This window comes from Indicator indicator, chromosome Z (genome assembly GCF_027791375.1).
Source record: "Indicator indicator isolate 239-I01 chromosome Z, UM_Iind_1.1, whole genome shotgun sequence".
Taxonomy (NCBI): Eukaryota; Metazoa; Chordata; class Aves; order Piciformes; family Indicatoridae; genus Indicator; species Indicator indicator.
In genome coordinates, this window is record NC_072053.1 from 17,478,799 (window position 1) to 17,492,730 (window position 13,932).

At 42.9% G+C, this 13,932-nt stretch overlaps 1 protein-coding gene across 2 annotated transcripts in view; it reads right to left on the reverse strand.

Moving 5' to 3' along the window:
- The window catches only part of UBAP2 (ubiquitin associated protein 2), a 97,887-nt gene that overhangs the window by 39,054 nt on the left and 44,901 nt on the right, over window positions 1-13,932 (reverse strand). Inside the window, exons 16-20 of one of the 2 annotated variants that reach the window (XM_054398092.1) lie at window positions 12,097-12,259; window positions 5,344-5,410; window positions 3,858-4,053; window positions 2,830-2,921; window positions 1,918-1,965 (exon numbers count right to left, since the gene is read on the reverse strand). In XM_054398092.1, coding sequence (XP_054254067.1) covers window positions 1,918-1,965; window positions 2,830-2,921; window positions 3,858-4,053; window positions 5,344-5,410; window positions 12,097-12,259 — 566 coding nt within the window. Of the gene's footprint in view, window positions 1-1,917; window positions 1,966-2,829; window positions 2,922-3,857; window positions 4,054-5,343; window positions 5,411-12,096; window positions 12,278-13,932 lie in introns of both variants that reach the window. The other variant, XM_054398091.1, reaches the window with a different exon arrangement.

The window sequence follows — 13,932 nt, forward strand, 5'->3', positions numbered from 1 at the left end:
CAAGCGTTTGCAACCTCTGCCTCCTCCTCCTTTCCCTCCTCTTCCTCCACCTCCTACTCCTTAGGCAATTGGGGTCACTCTGCCAGCCACCTCTCAGAAGCATGGGAACAAGCCATTGGCATATGGGGAAGCTACCTCCGCTCAGCACCTACTCCAAATCCCAGCTCCCAGCAGGGCTCTGCAAGTCCCGTGCCCACTCTTCTCTGCACCTCATCATCATCTTCCGCTTTTCAATATACTTGTACGGAATTCTTCTACTCTCTCAAGTTAGGCACTTGTCTGAACTCTATCCATGTGCTGCTCAAAAGTGCCTTTTATCACCATCTCTTGTCAGGTAACAGGAGCAGAAGTGGACAATTGTGGGGGCTGCAAAGTGTCTTTGGAGATCATGCAGGAGAAGCTGCCTGCTAAAGAATTTTAACCTATAGCAGACTGCAGGTACAGATCTTTACATTTTTCTCATTTTCATCCTCACTCTTGGACTTAACAGACACATTAAGAAATTCTCCATTTGTTTTATTGCATTTATTTATACTGATTTTTTTTCCTTTTTTTCTGATGATGATCACAGTTAAATATCTTCAATAATTCTCAACTAACTGTCCCCTAGAAATATCTAGTCCAAGAGTCACGTTGTGCTCCAATTTTTCCATGCCCCTGTCATTCAGCTGCATGCAAAAGTAAGCTCTGCTCAGACAATGACATAAACAGTGAGCAAGCATTATGGGAAGCACAGCCTAATAGAAAGTGAATGCCAATCCTAGAATACATGCCAGGGTTTAGTAGCAGGGATAGCTACAACGGTGGTTCCTGTGAGAATCTGCTAGGAATTTCCTTTATGAGAAGAGAAAATGCAAGTGAAACAACTGGGTGCAAGTTAAACAACTTTGCAAACACAAAGGTCAGTGAATGGGGAGGGGGAAGATTTGCTCTAGGCTTGAAAGTAGAGGTTCCCCTGCCACCTGTGTGTAAAGCCATGATGAGGCAGGCTGTCTCTCCGCAGCCCATAGAGATTAATGGTGGAGCAGAGATCCACCTGCAACCTGTGGAAGACCTCACACCAAAGCAGGTAATGTCCAAAGAAGGCTGTGGCCCTGTGGGGAACACACACTGGAGCAAGACCTTTCTGAATGACTACACGGCATGGGACTCACTCATGTTGGACCTGTTCATGAAGAACTGTAGCTCATGGTAAGAACCACATTGGATAAGTCATGAGAACTGTCTCGTGGGAGGGATGCTGCACTGGATCAGGGGGAAGAGTGCAAGTAGTCTTCTCCCTGAAAAAACACACCATGTCTCTCTTGGCCCCAGAACTCCAAATATTGTATTATTTTGCTGCTCTGAAAACAATCCCAGTCATGTCAGTTGACAATTCTTCCAAGGATCATGCCTTCATTGGCATGTTAACATGTTCAACTTCATTTGTTTAGTTCAGCATGTGCAGCTGCATGGGGTTTTGTGCAGGACACCCCTGTACTCACCTTTGACAATCTGACGCTGGCTGTCCTCAGAGCCCACATGGAAGACCCAGTACTGACTTGGACCTTTAATAATGGCATTCATCCAGGGATGCTCCTTTTTCAGATTATAGCTCACGGCTTCATTTTTGCTTCCACAGATACATTCCACCATTTAACCTTGTCACTTTTCTCAGTTATGTAATACCAAACCTTCTCTACAAGTTCCCTACCCTAGTTTTCTGAAAACAGTTTTTTAACTTTTTGCAGTCTAGGCTGAGGCTATTTGTGAGTCTGTCTGTGACTATATAGATAAACTGTGAAAATTTAAAATACCAGAAAATATGAAGTAAGGATAAAGTATTAAATACTATTAAGTGCATCAATTTATGTTGCACAAATGATCAACATTGAAAATAACCTGTTTAAAATTAAATAAACAAAGCCATTTACTTACCACTGGTAATCTCGATTGAAGCACCTGGAGGTCATCATAACCATAAATCTGCTCAAAGACAGATACAATATATTTGTAACACTTTTCTCTGATGCTAACCAATTTGTTGCTTTAAATAGGGTTTGACCTAGATTAGTCTATTTTAAAAGTGTACAGCTATCTGTCACATTGTGTCATTATAGCAAGCCTTAGCATTTTCAGGCTGAGCTGAATGGTTTGTCACTGATGGGTTTTGGAGATAGCAGTCCTCTGAGAATAGTTTGACCACCCCATCTTTAATACTAGTTTCACAGATGCATCATTCATCAACTTGTAAAAAGAATCTACGTATCACTCAGATTTCAGAGTAAATGAAACAGGCTTCTTGGCTATTATTATGACTGAGCATAGCAGGATTTAAGAATTGATGACTAAAGCACAAAATGGCCTACAGTATTCCCTCTCATTGAGTGACAATTCAAATGAAGTTTCTGATTAAAAAAAACAGATAACCAAAATATGTTGATCCTGTTTAGACATCAAAATGCTATGTGTAATCTTGCTAAACTGGACAGATTGGACACATTGCACTTTTCAATCATTCCTATAGTAAATCTCTTCCAGTAACACAAACATGAATGAGTTTATTTTTGCTCAAAGGACCTAAAATCTGATACCAATCAAAACTGTAACAGCACATATTTAGCTTCAACTGCAACCATGTTAGGTACATACCAATGTTTCTGCAGTTTACTATCAACTGTAAACTTCCTCTGCACATACTCCATTTATTCGTCAGCATTTGGAACAAGAACTCTAAGTGCAACATTTGCCAACAGAAATGACTTGGCATAGATCCGTAGCAGCAGGTCTGGAGGGCCTACTTGCAACAAGAGTTAACCAAACAAGGACAGGAACAATTAAATTGCTTACTGGGTAGGCAGGTAGAAGTCCTCCAGGTCCCACAATATACTGGTTATGCAACAAGGGTGGCAAACCCTGGGGCAGGTTCGGGGGAGCTTTGCCTGCAGAATCAAAATACAGACACTTCAACAAGCCTTTAGAAAAGAAAAGGCTTTAGGATTGAGCCAAGATAGCCCACAAGCCCTGGCAGCTGTAATGTCTTATCTTGCCAAGAACAGAACTCCCCAGAATAATTTTGCATTACTGATGAAAATGCTTGAAGCAGCCTGAAGAGTTTAATACTGCCTCGAAGAAAAGAAAGCACAGGCTACTTAAGACTGAAAAGAGTCTTATCAAAGGACAGTCTGAGTTCATCATTTACATCATCCAAAAGGATTACAAGAACTATAGAAACTCCTCCTTTCCTCAGTCCTTTCCTGAAAGGAAAATGTATGCATTGTTCTCTAAGAGACCAAATTCCCTCCTTTTGGTTTCCGCTCTGTCAATATGTCCCTCCAGCAATAAGCCAGCAATAAACCAGAAAGAACTAAATATTGACAGCATACTTTTTTGGGTGACACTGAGGCTGAGAATAACAAAGAGAAGAAAATATAAATAATTGCCTCCAGGAACCAGTGTTAGGAAGTAGAAGAGTGAAGGGGTAAAAAAAAAAACAAAGAGTCAGGGAGGACTGATCTGCAGTCAGAAAAGACTGAAATTAAAGCTAATATGAATCAAGAGCAAGAGCTGATCATGACCTGGAACACAAACTGGGCAAACCTGCTAGCCAAAAAACTTCCAGAAGTCAGAATTGATCCAGTGTCTATTTATCAAGCTCTTTGGGGATGGAATATACTATACGAATGCCACATAACACCATAAAAAATATTTCAAATATGCAAACCAGGCAACTTTATTTTATAAGACAGCAAATAAAGTATGCTGAAAATGTGAATCAAGAATGTGGATTTCTTGGTGGTGGCTGGTGAGATGCTCAACTGACAGCCCAGCTGACTGAACTCCCTTGCCTATCTGTGTGATCTGTTAATATTGCAAACCTGAAGACACTAAGGGAGCTGCCCGTGTGGTAGCCCCTGGTATAGACACACTGGCAACGTTCAGGCCAAGGCTGTTTGTAGTGTTCATACTGCTTGCCATGCTGACAACTGAGGAGGTGGTGCTAGTGGCTGAGGTTGAAGCAGCTGAAAAGGTTGTTGAGGGCTGGAGCGAAGTTGTGTTCTCAACACTAGCGTGCTAGAAAGGAGACAAAAAGAACGAGGATCACAGAGCAAATAAGCCACAATGGAAGATGTTGGGAAAAAAAAAGACATACAAAAACATCCCCAACAATCTTTTAAGTACATGCAAAAGATATGCATTATCCGTATACCAAGCAAGCAACTAAGTTGCATGCTTGTAATTAAATATTCAAACAAAGTTACATAAGAGTTAAACTCTTATATCCTCAAAATTATAACACTGTAACTCAAATGTCACTTCACTGCAGTATTTCTTGCAGTTTTCTTGGGTACTCCTTTAAACTAGTACTTGTCATGCTAAATAAACTCCCATATTCTTCCAGAAGACACTATTTGTCTTCAAAATACAGGACACTGCTATTGTGGTTTCTCAATGCACCTGTAGAATTTAAAAGATTAGAACTGCAGTGCTCCACAACAAAGTCAGTGTGGTAAACTCAAACACAGACCAGATATTTTACAGGAACACAAGAAAATGCAGAAGTTCCTGATTTGAATCCAGGACCACAGCGCTTTAGCTGTTAGCTGATCACACTTCAGAACAGAGTCATCAACATACAAACGCCAAAACAACTGACCACAGAAAAGAAGGACATTTGGATAAGGGTGAATTTTTCAATTACTTAGTAAGAATGGAGCATTACAAACCAAAAACAGGTACAAAGAAAAGCAGTAACTTATTTGTATACCTCATCTGGCATTGTACAGAAGTACACCCTCAAAGAACAAGGCAGTGTTGTCTGGCTTTTGCTTGTGTAGCCTCATCTAGCACACTGTGCTCATTACTATCTCTCTTATTATCTCAAAAGCATTGAATATACAGGTGGTAATAACATACGGTAAATGATAAACAACATCTGACATCAGGCACTTCTCATGACATGTACCATTCCATCACCTGCATTTTGCCAGCTAACCTCCTACAGTAGGGACTGCTAACAGTCCCCATTTTGCAACAGTTTCAGACAGTAACACTTCTAAAGATTTGGGGCTTTTAAAACACTTGTTACAATAAATTCTTTACTCCATCCTCCCCTGCTAGTGCAAAAATCTCTTCTGCAGCTGTTTGGCTGGCAAGTCTCTGTAATAACTATTCCTGATACAGTAGCAATAACAAGTGGTGAAGACTTTTATTACCAGTAGACAGTTGGCAGTCCTTCCCTGAGCTAAGGCTCCCGCTTCAGTTCTTAGTGTTCTGGGACACAACGAACTTAAAGAGGGGGTCTTATCCATCAGATAAACTGAGTACATGCCAAATATCTGTTGAAATATAAACAGGACTTACTGCAAGTGATGTGCTTGAAGACAACACTGAGGCAGGGGAGAGGCTGCTCTGATGATTGGAAAGGGAGCTAGAAAGAAATGACAAATAATCAACCAAATTACTCTTTCCTGACTCTAAGACCAAGTACAAAACCAGAAGAAAGTTCCAGCACTTGTTATTCATTACTTCCCTTAGCAGCTGTAGCTGCCTGCCATGGGACACAAGTATTAACTAGGTAAGGCACTGATTTGGTTTGACTCAGTATGGTATTTCCCATGTTTTAACCTGTGTAGCACTTAGTTAAACCAATTAGAAGGGCAAGGTATTTGCCCTGTAACTCTGCCAAAAGTCCCAACATACTCTCAAAAAAAACCCACCAAATGAAAAGCACCTCTGAAACTCCAAAAAATAGCCATACCACTACAAAATCTGGCAGTTTAATCAAGGCCACAATAAATCTTATGAGGAGCAACTGAGGGAGCTGGGGCTGTTTATCTGGGAAAAGAGGAGGCTGAGGGGAGACCTCATTGCTCTCTACAACTACCTGAAGGGACATTGTAGAGAGGCTGGTGCTGGTCTCTTCTCACAGGTAACTAGTGATAGAACAAGAGGGAATGGCCTCAAGCTAAGACTGGGTAGGTTTAGAATGGAAATTAGGAAAAAAATTTTCACAGAGTGATCAGGCATTGGAATGAGCTGCCCAGGGAGGTGGTTGAGTCACCAAGCCTGGAGGAGTTTAAAGGTTGTTTGGATGTGGTGCCTGGGGATACGGTTTAGGGGTGAACTTTGTAGAGTAGGGCTATCGGTTGGACTTGGCAATTCTGAGGGTCTTTTCCAACCTGAATGTTTCTGTGATTCTGTGATGCCACCACACACTAAAGGTTATTCCCTTTTTGAAGTGATGAATCACAGGATGTCAGGGGTTGGAAGGGACTCAGAGATCATTGAGTCCAGCCCCCCTGGCCAGAGCAGGACCATACAAGCTAACTCAGTTCACAGAGGAACACATCAAGATGGGCCTTGAAAGTCTACAGAGAAGGAGACTCCACAACTCCTCTGGGGAGCCTGTTACAGTGGTCTGTGACCCTTACAGTAAAGAAGTTCCCCCTTGGGTTGAGGTGGAACCTCCTGTGCTGCAGCTTACATCCATTGCTCCTTGTCCTATCACAGGGAGCAAGTGAGAAGAGTCTGTCCCCTCCCTCCTGACACCTAGCCCTCAGACATTTATAAACATTTATTAAATCCCCTCTAAGTCTTCTCTTTTCCAGACTAAACAGCCCCAGGTCCCTCAGCCTCTCCTCGTAAGGCAGTGCTGCAGTGCTCCAGTCCCCTCATATCCTTGTAGCCCTCCGCTGGACCCTCTCCAGCAGGTCCCTGTCCCTTCTAAAGTGGGGAGCCCAAAACTGAATGCAGCACTCAAGATCAGGTCTCACCAGAGCATAGTAGAGGAGGAGGAGACCCTCCTTCAATCTGCTGGACACACTCTTCTTAATACACTCCAGGATCCCATTGGCGTTCCTGGCCACAAGGGCACATTGCTGTCCCATGGATAACTTATTATGTACCAAGACTCCCAGGTCCTTCTCCCCAGGGCTGCTCTCTAGCAGATCACCTCCCAACCTGTACTGGTGCAGTTTGTTATTCCTCCCCACATGCAGGACTCTGCACTTATCCTTGTTGAACCTCATTTGGTTCCTCTTTGCACAGCTCTCCAGTCTGTCCAAGTCTCACTGGATGGCTGCACAGCCTTCAGGTGTATCAGCCAAGCCTCCCAGTTTGGTGTCATCAGCAAACTTGCTGAGCAGACACTGTCTGTCTGTCCCTTCATCAATGTCATTGATAAAGATTTTGAACATGACCAGACCCAGCGCTAATCCCTGGGGAAACTCCACTAGTTACAGCTCTCTAGCTGGACCTGGCACCACTGACCACCACTCTTTTCACTCTATTGTGTAACCAGTTCCTTATCCACCTCACTGTCTGCTCTTCCATCCCACACTTCCTGAACTTGCTCACTAGGATGTCATGGGAGACAGTGTCAAAGGCCTTGCTAAGGTCAAGGTAGACTACATCCACTGATCTCCCTGAATCTACCCATTCAGTTATGACATCATAGAATGCTATCACATTAATCAAGCAGGATTTCCCCTTGGTAAATCCATGCTGACTACTCCTGATAACCTTCTTCTCTTCCAAGTGTCTTAAGATGCCCTCCAGAAGGAGCCGCTCCATCATTTTTCCAGTGATGGAAGTGAGGCTGACTGGTGAATAGTTCCCTGGAACCTCTTCCTTGCCCTTTTTGAAGAATGGAGTGACACTGGCTTTCCTCTAGTCCTTGGGCACCCCTCCCGCCTGCCACGAAGCCAGCTCTCTCAACACTCTTGGGTGCATCTCATCAGGGCCCACGGACTTGGGAATATTCAATTTGTGCAAATGATCCTTAACCCAGTCTTCACTGACCAGTGGGGTGCATTCCCTCCTCCAGGCTTCCTCTCCTTCATCCAGGGTCTGGGCTTCATAGGGGAGGTCAGTGTTAGGTGCAAACACTGAAGCAAAGAAGGCATTCAGCAACTCTGCCTTCTCTGCATCCCTCAGGTATCAGGGCTGCCTCCTCATTCTGCAGTGAGCCCACACCTTCCCTATTCTTCCTTTTCCTACTGATATACTTGAAGAAGCCCTTCTTGTTCTCTTTTACTTCCTTTGCCAGTTTCAGTTCCAAGAGGGCTTCGGCCTTCCTTGTTGCCTTCCTACATGCCCTGACAACTTCTCTATAGTTCTCCCAAGAGAAAAATCCTTTCTCCCATGAATTTTAAGTTTCTTTCTTCCCTGAGATTTCCTTCAGGAGCTCCTTGCTCAGCCATGCAGGTCTCCTAGTACATCTACCCTATTTTCTACTCAAGGGAACACACGTAGCTTGGACTTGAAGGAAGTGGTCTTTAAAAACTAGCCAACTTTCTTGGGTTCCTTTACCCTCCAGGGTTTTAGCCCATGGGATTTCTTCAAGTATGTCTCAGAAGTGTGCAAAGTTAGCTCTGCAGAAGTCCAGGGTTGTAATTCTACTTGTTGGTCTGCTTCTACCCTGTATAATACTAAACTCCACCATGTCATGATCACTGTCATCAAGGCTGTTCCCAACCTTAATGTTCTCAACCCATCCTTCTTTATTAATTAATACAAGGTCCAGCAGTGCACCTCTCCTTGTTGGTTCCTCCACAACCTGCATCAAGAAATTATCATTGATACATTGCAAGAGCCTTTTGGACTGACTATGCCTGGCTATGTGAGCTTCCCAGCAAATATCAGGGTGATTGAAGTCACCCATGAGTACCAAGGAGTTTGCTCTAAAGGCTACTTCCATTTGACTGTAGAAGGCCTCATGAACATCTTCCTCTTGGTTTGGTGGTCTATAGTAGACACCTACAACAATTTCAACTCCTTTCCCACATCCCTTAATTCTTACCCACAAGCTTTCAACCTGTTCTGCCTCCCCCCTTGGACAAAGCTAAGCACATTTCAGTTGCTCTCACACATAGAGAGCAACTCCCCTACCTCGCCTTGATGGTCTGTCCTTCCTGAACAGTACGTAGCCATCCATGACAACATTCCAGTCGTGGGAGTTGTCCCACCATGTTTCAGTGAGGGCAATTATATCATAGTCATTCAGCCTAATGCAGATCTCCAGCTCTTCCTGCTTATTCCCCACGCTCCATGCATTGGTATATAAGCATTTCAGGGAGGGAGTTCACCTACTGGCTTTCACTCTTGCAGTCTGACCATTCCCAGCCACTTCCATGGCCACCAACCTAGCAGTGAGCTCTGTGTGTGCTGATTCCTTATTACTTGTACCCCCAGTACACCTCTGTAACACTTTAAGAGTTCTTATGTGTCCCCAGCATGCTGCAAGGTAACAGGCTGAAGGGTCTTATTAGCCTCCCACCCTCGCATGCCATCTCTCAGCTTGCACTCATTGCTAGCCCTTGCATCTTCTCCAACACCCTACTCATTTTTATCTACCTCCCCTGAGATAGCAGCGGAGCTGACACATCACCCCACAATTGTCTCAGGCTTGCTTACAGTAAGCCTGATTTTTTCCCTCCCCTCCCTCCAACCTAGTTTAAAGCAGGATTAATGAGCCCAGTCAATGCCTGTGATATAAACCTTCTTCCAGTTGGAGAGAGATGCACCCCATCTGCTGCCAGCAGACCTGGTGTCATGTGGGGTGATCCGTGGTCAAAAAAGCCAAAGTCCTGTGGAGGCACCAGTCTCAAAGCCAAGCATTGAGCAGGTGAGTCCTCTTCATTCTTCCTGGGTTAGTCCCTTCAACAGGGAGGACAGAAGAGAACACTACCTGTGCTCCCACTCCCTTGACCAGTTGACCCAAGGCCCTGAAATCTCTCTTAAAATTTTTTTCTTTCAAGGTCATCATTACCTATCTGGAAGGTTAATAATGGGTGGGCTGTATCAGGGAGGGAAACCTTCTTATCACATCCTTGACCCGGGCTCCTGGTAGACAGCAGACCTCCCTTTGAAGTGGGTCAGGTCTGCATATTGGGCCTTGTGTTCCCTTCAGAAGGGAGTCTCATATAACAATAACTCTTCTCTTTTTCAGCTAGAAGATGTTTGTATGGTGGTCTTAGGCTCCCTTAATTTCTGGAATTATTCCAAGCCAGATGATTCACCTTCCTCACTGGCCAGCTGCACCTGCATGACATCAAACCTGCTCCTGCAAGGGCACCTGGGGGGCTCTGGTAACAACTGAAGCAACACTCCCACCACAGCAAGTGGGAACTTGTTGCCACAGCCTCCTGTTGGGGGGTTGGTGGGAAAGGTGGGGAAGGGGGAGGTGGACAAGGAAGGAGTTTGTTTACTGCCTTGACTTACTGACTTGCCTCCACTCCCTCTTTTCCTTTAGGTTACTGGTCTCAGCGTGGCAGGGGGAGGCTACAGAGGGTACTTGACCCTCAGTATCTTTTAATGGGTAATCCTGTCTCTTCATCAGGGCAGCCACAGCCTGACACCACCTGTATCTCATCTTCTGCTTCCCTAATGCTTCTAAGCCTGTGAACTTCACCTTTTAATCTTTCAACCTTATCCTGTGGCTGTGCCACTTGTTTGAGTAGAAAATTAACCCATGTATACAATTCCCTGGTACCAAGAAAAGACTGAGGCATCAGTCTGAGAGACTGTGGAATCAGAACTATCAGTTCAGTTTTATACATACAGTGTAAAATATGAAAATAATTAATCCCCTAATGAAAAGCATCTGCAGATAATTTCATTTTAGGAAGTAACTCTGCTTTAGCACCACCTTGTTCCCCTAGCTTACCAGGCCTGTGAACTTTTGACAGTAACAGCAGCACAACATTCAACTCCAAAGATTTTTAAATGTCTCCTTAACATGTGACTGAAAGTGGTTCTTAAACACCTACACTGACCTAAGTTATACCATATGTTCAAGGTCAAGAGCATAACTTACAGTACAGTAAGGAATAAAGGCAAATAAAATAAAGCCATTAAAAATGTTTGGTTTAGTGCTCAAAAAGCCCTTCCTCATGAGAAACCATGACAAATACTTTAGTATCCTCTACGGAAACAGCCAGAAGAAAATACAGCTGTTTCCAAAACGAAGCTGCAGGCAAAATTATATGCCGTAATTTAAAGGCCAATATTTCTGGCAGTTCCTTAAGGTACAGGACTAGAATAAAGCTTGGCACTTTCACAGATAAATTTTACTCTGATTCTTAAACATTCTTCCCCATCTGCACCAATTATAATTATCACTGCAAGCAGCAAGAAAACAAATAACTCAGACCAACAGAGTTTTCAACCATGCCATCATTCACTCTTTCTACTTTTCTGATAAGCCTTAATTCACCATCTGATCTGTGGTAGAGACACAGAAAAGAGACATTACCAAATCAGACATGCTTGGAATTCAGGCATCATCTTTCATGGCACTTAGTATCTGCTTAACAGCATCAACCCTCCAACTAAAATTTCTACCAATGTACACAGCTTTACAATGAACAAACGGAGGAAGATGATGTTTCTAGCATAAATACAATAGTTCTTGTTACTTGACATATTTACCACTCTACTGAACACTAGTGTATTAAAAGAGAATCAACCACATCCTGCTTGTGAAACAGGAAAAACACACTTGAAATGTCACCAAGTCAGTTTCTTACATTAACAAAGAGTGCAAAGGTTAGAAAAGTAGAACTCTACCAGTATAGCCTGAGGATAAAGCTCAAGTAACAAGCACTGAGAAAAATCAGATAGTGCAAATGAGACAAGCTGTACTGGATTCAATTCAAGAAAACACTTTCCCTGTGGAATTACTACTTTTTTATTTTAAGAAATATAAACACAAATGAAATATTTCAAAATAAGCAAGGAACTAAACTGTTAGAAATTACTTCAAACATACTACACTAAATAAACAGCAGGTACTGTGGACAAAGTAGAAAAAACTAACTGGGGGAAATCAATTTTGGTAATTCACCTGGCATGATTTAAGCAAAATCCTTGTGAAATACAAAGCTGTTTATATGAGAACTGGAGGGCAGCAACTGCTTTACCATTAAGAGGTAGCCCAGAGCTCATGCTTCGAAACCAGAAACATCTTGTTCTTTTCTGAACCACTTTCCTCATTCCAGTTAACGTCTAAAAAGAGAACTCTGGTGTCTGACAGTCCCCCATATACAATGACCCTTATATTTGCCCATTCCTGAAAACCGAACACTTTTCAGTTTATCACAACTTGTACTGTACCTGCTTAACTGGGAAAGTGAGCTGCTGGTCAAATCGCTGGACTGAGGCAAGTTGGGCAATGGTACTGTGTGCTGTGATGCTGAAGGCAGAAGCGAAGCAGTGGTGGATACCACGCTAGGCAAAGAACCAGCAGAAGGTATTGAAGAAGGCTCTGTCTTAGGTGCTGGAACTGATGAAGTAGCTGTAGCAAGTTAAAAAGAGCATTCAAAGGCAAATTCCATCATACTTCACATTCCAGTCTAGATTCCAGAACACTGTATTCTCCTCTTGGTTTACAGAAACCTGATCATCAAGAACCACTAATAGTATCAAGTAATCTGGCTATTAACACACATACACACAAAAAAAAAAAAAAAAAAAAAATCAAACAGCAAGAGAGCTATCGCTTATTTTCTCTTTAAGCTCTTAATCTACAATAGATTTATAAGTTTCATTGCTACACTTGCAGTATAACAGTCTTCTGCATCTCAGCTTCCACTATCTGGATTACTGGGTTTTGCTCACAAATCAATCCTCGTTTAAAAATTCCTTGTATTTGGTTCCACTAAAAAAAGTAATTTGTGCTTTCAAGACTATGTGCAAATCCACAGCTCTGCTGCTTCATTGCAACCTACACAGCACCTTTGGCAACCAAGATTGCTATCACTAGACTACAAGAGCACATACAATGAATCAGTTTCAAGTACTCAAGTCAAATGTGTAATGCAGTAGAATAAAAGAAGCACAATAAAAGGCTATAGCTGAGCACAACATTAAGTATTTTAATGGCTAAAGAGTTGTCAGATACTGACTGACTTTATTTCACCTAGATGTGCGTTTAGTGTTTAGCCTGAATATTAGTTTTTAGGCTACACAGAGTAAAACTTGCTTAGTACACGTGCCTTTCCAAAGGATCACTATACTGTAGTAAGATAATGAACAGCTATACTGCTTAACATAATTCCCAGCTGTTTCTACATTTATCTCTTGCCCTGCAAAGATTATATTAATAAAGAATTAGAGGCATTCACCCACCAAGAGATCTCAAAATTTAGCTCTGACTACACCAGAGCCATGCTTCCATACCATAACAGAGACCTCTACCCAGTAGATTATCACTAGCTTCCAATGTGTGCAAAGACAGTTTTAGATCAGCCACCAAACAAAAGTCAGTTACATGCTTGAAAGTTATGCTTCACAATTTTTTACATCATGGGTTTGGCTTCTTCACTAAATGACTCCACAGGCTGCTGGATTGGGTATTATGCAGACAGAAATCAAGAGGTCTTGGCCTTGGCAAGTAAGTATGAGAGTAAATGACAACACACAAGGAAACCCAAGTAACATACAAATGTAGTTATGAAGGCAGCATGATACCTCCTGGCAAGATTCATATGCAAATAGGTGAATAACATTTTCAATTCTCAACATGTGTGGCAGTTTAGGCTGGATGCCTCCTGCCACTGCCACATCTCTGGTGTCCTGAATGTCCAACCCAGTAAGGTGGACACAGGAAACAGCATATTTCTACCCATAAATCCTGCACCCTATAAATCCATCTGCAAAGCCATTCTCTCTCTTTTTCCTTCCCTCTCTGCTCCCATAGGAGATGCTCTCTTATCAGGTATCTCAGGAGTATCTCAAGGCCTCTGAGGTCTGTCTAGGCCTAATGCCAGGAGGAGAAAGGAGGGCGGGGGGGGCAATCTCAGATCTGGCCAGCCTGAGACTTGCCTAGCAGTGGGAGGGGGAAGAAAGAGCCCTGGGGGTTTGGGTATACCCTTAGGTGGGAGACAGAAAGAATTGGGAAGCCTCTGGGTATTATGTAAGGGGCTCTGTATGCTTTGGGATGTTCTTGGC